We start from the raw sequence: 3,479 nt of genomic DNA on the forward strand, positions 1-3,479 counted from the left end.
GGGGGGGGGCGAAAAAAAATGTCTGCCCCGGGCGCCCAGAACTCTGGTTACCCCACTGCTGACAGCGCCCCCCTTGCCAACCTCCCACCCCCAACCCCGGCCTTAGGTGACAAATAGTGGCAAAGGACAGCCCTTTTTAGAACAATACATGCTAAGTTAGTAATAGGAAAAAGATCAGCTACAGGGAGCTAACATGTAATAGTAGTAACTAGTCTTTTGTGCTTGCCGTTTTTGGCCACAGCTTGCACAATTCAGGTAATTTTTTAATCATTCGAGTCCCAGCCTGCATTTTAAAATAGCTCTGGAATAGTGGCTATTCATCCCAATGCTGTTTTAAAACAGTGTCCAGCATTAGTGGTGAAACCGCCAGCTGTCTGTGATAGCCAGGATCCAGTGCTAACCCCTGAAGCTGAAACGATCACCTCTCGGACTTTCGATACTTCAACAAATCGCTCCATAGGACAAAAACTAATTTCCATAGGAGCACAAAGTAGAAGAAAATGTAAATACTTACATGTAAACATGAGTGACATCACGGCACTTCCTGTGACCACAGCGGCAGGACAGAGCTATTGCAGCTCTGTCTAGTATCTCCATGCAGCAATGGATCATGGCTATAGTGATCCACTGCTGGCTGATTGCAGCCAGCAATAGATTACTATTAGAAGAGATCTGCTGATGGACAGCTGTATGGGGGGGTCTGGATCGGGTCTCTACTGACCGGTTCCAGATCCCCATAAAGAAAAAAGTGAAATAAAAAAATGCTAAAGACAAAAAAAAACATTTCCTCCCCAGATATATCCCCAGGTCACAACAATGACACAGGATGATTTGAATGACATCAGCGTCCACTGCGCAAGCATTAAATGCTCACCTATGTGACCGCAATTTCATTTGAATTTATAGCAAATGCAAATCCTTCTGGTCAGCACTGGAGGAACATATAGGGGAGGGGGGAATCCCTGCAGGGAGTGGTGACTGACAGTCATCACTCTCTGCAGGGAGAAGATTATGAACTGAGCGATCAGCGATTTGTGATTGCTCAGTTCTCGATCAATACAGCTGACGTGTGACAGCTTCAGTGTCACACATCGGCTCTAACTATGAGGGTGACTGTATTTTACTCATCCCATGGTTCTCCTTTAAATAAAAGTCACACTAATCTGGTATCATTTTATTCAGCAGATTTGGATGATTTTTTGGGGGGTAAATATATGGGGGTGCGCAATTTACATTGCAACATTGCATTGGAAAAATTACAGGAAAATTATTTGTTTTTCTATTTTTTACTATTCATTCCCATGAAAAATAAAGGTAATATCAAGGATATATATGTATTTACATTTGTTTTAATACATCCAAATTTTCTACCAAATGTAAACCTTATATGTCCACCAAACAATATATAATACATTATTGTAGACTACAAAACCTAACATGTGCAGAACCAAGACATTGCCAAAACAAAAAAAAATGCTCTGGAACTCAAGGGGATTTAAAAGAGAAGTAAAGCCAATGGTTTTCTTTTTAGCTTTACTTGTCTTTTGGGTCACAAGGGCAAATTTACTAAATCAGCAGATAGTGATCAGGCTAATGCCAGCCGTGCTGCAGCCAGAAGGTATAATAATATTGTTGGGATCACCCTGGCTGCCTAAGTGACAGCTGGATCTGCCTCTCTAGAGCCAGAACCAGCTTTGCCCGCCCCGTCCCCTGTCTGTCCCTCCAACGAATGCTGCAGGAGTAGAGAAGGGAGGGGGGGAAATCCCTGCAGGTATCAGAGATCGTGAGCTGGCTGATCAGGGTTTACATTATCATTCAGCTCTTGATAGAGAGCTGATTGTGACAGCTGCAATGTCCCACACTGGCTCTAAGCAGAAGGGAGAGTATGTTTTACTTCTCCTGCAGTTTTCCCTTAAGGAAAATAAAAAAGGTCTAGAGACTCCTTTAGTTAAAAAGTGTTGTTACTGTTTTTGTTCACAAATGGTGGTACATTACTAATGCACTTTTTAGGAGTTTATATAGAATCCCAACAATACTTTTCTAACACCAAAATATCATTATAGGTTTAAACCCCCTTACTATGACCATACACGTAATGTTAAACAAACAGTTGAAGAATTCATAATTTCAAAATATCTTCAATACACTAAAAAAAACTATAATTGTCAGTCAAAATCAAACATTTTCAATGGAAACAATAGTTTATTGATTGACATGATCAGATTTCTGTAAGATCTTTTTCCTTCATAATTGTTATATTGAACAGGAGTATGTTTACATGTATGGCCAGCATTACTGTTCAATGATTGCCATGTTATTTGACTTATACTGTACCAATTCCACGCATAGTGAACAGAGGGTCACTGGTTCAGCCTTGAGGTAAATGGTCCGTAATGGTCTTTCCCGAGTGCATTTGGCACAAGGGCCAAAGAGAACAACTAGGAAGGTCTGGTCACACATCCTTGAGGCCTTAGTACAGCTGAAAGAGAAACAGACAGAATAAGATCCCACCTCCTCCTTTTATTTCCATAGCAGCTAATGGCTTGGAGACAATGGAGACGCTCCAGGCCAGATAAGCTCCTTGCTCATAATCCCTGTTGGCTAATCTCATAGCTGTATATAGTATATTTTGTTATGCATTTCAAAGGGTAAACAATATAAGTAGGCTGCAAAAACATGTCTTTATTAGGGTGTCATGCGACCATTACGGATTCATTTTTTGATTTAGGAAATTATAACATGTTTAGCTAAAATAGGTTTTATCTGTATGTTAACAAAATGACTGTTTACACCGAATACAATGCCATTTCTTCTATAGCCAATTGCAAGCTGCTTATTGTTAGCAGTCCTTTTAAAGCTAAGGAAGGCTGACCACTATCTGCTTACAGTTTTCTTTAATAAAATAACTGGAATGAAGGAAAACTGTACTACTGGAAATTATCCCTGAAAAAACACATTTACAGTATGTCACTTGTCTCAAGCCCTGAAAAATCTGTAGAACATTTAAGGTGGCCATAAAGTGTGTGACACCTGTTACAGTATATAGGGGAGGATTGGCCTCATTTTTACTACCTTGAAGGAGATATCATCATTATTGTGCTCCAGAACACAACTTGCAATGAATCATATTACAGCTTGCAGGAAGTGCTGGCTGATCCCTCCCTCGTCCCTTGGCTACTATTAGAGAGGCAGATGTATCTCCAAGAATGACTGATGAAAAGACACCTTCTTCCAGGTTGTAGAGCCTGGGCCAGCTTGTGTCTTTTGTAATTTGCCTAATTAACTAGAGTGACACTTTCCCTTTCCTCTTGTCAATAAGAACAGTAGGAGAGCATCTTCTGGGCTGCACAGAGTTTTTTTTCCAAAAATGGGAATATTTCTATGAGTGGTACCGAGTGCTTCCTATTATTGATATAGTCATATCAGCTGTGTATATAGTTTATAGTCATCCTTAGTGTATATATTTGTAAACGAGCAGC

The 3,479-nt window shown here is 40.3% G+C and overlaps 1 protein-coding gene across 1 annotated transcript in view; it reads right to left on the minus strand.

The window, feature by feature from the left end:
• GNB5 (G protein subunit beta 5) overlaps positions 1 to 2,460 on the minus strand; it is a 53,260-nt gene extending 50,800 nt beyond the window's left edge. The window contains exon 1 of the mRNA XM_018576049.1: positions 2,335 to 2,460. Within this exon, the coding sequence (XP_018431551.1) occupies positions 2,335 to 2,460 (126 nt within the window). The remainder of the gene's footprint in view (positions 1 to 2,334) is intronic.
• Positions 2,461 to 3,479: the final 1,019 nt, after the last annotated feature.

Source organism: Nanorana parkeri, unplaced genomic scaffold, assembly GCF_000935625.1.
Source record: "Nanorana parkeri isolate BGI_ZX_2015 unplaced genomic scaffold, ASM93562v1 scaffold55, whole genome shotgun sequence".
Classification (NCBI taxonomy): Eukaryota; Metazoa; Chordata; class Amphibia; order Anura; family Dicroglossidae; genus Nanorana; species Nanorana parkeri.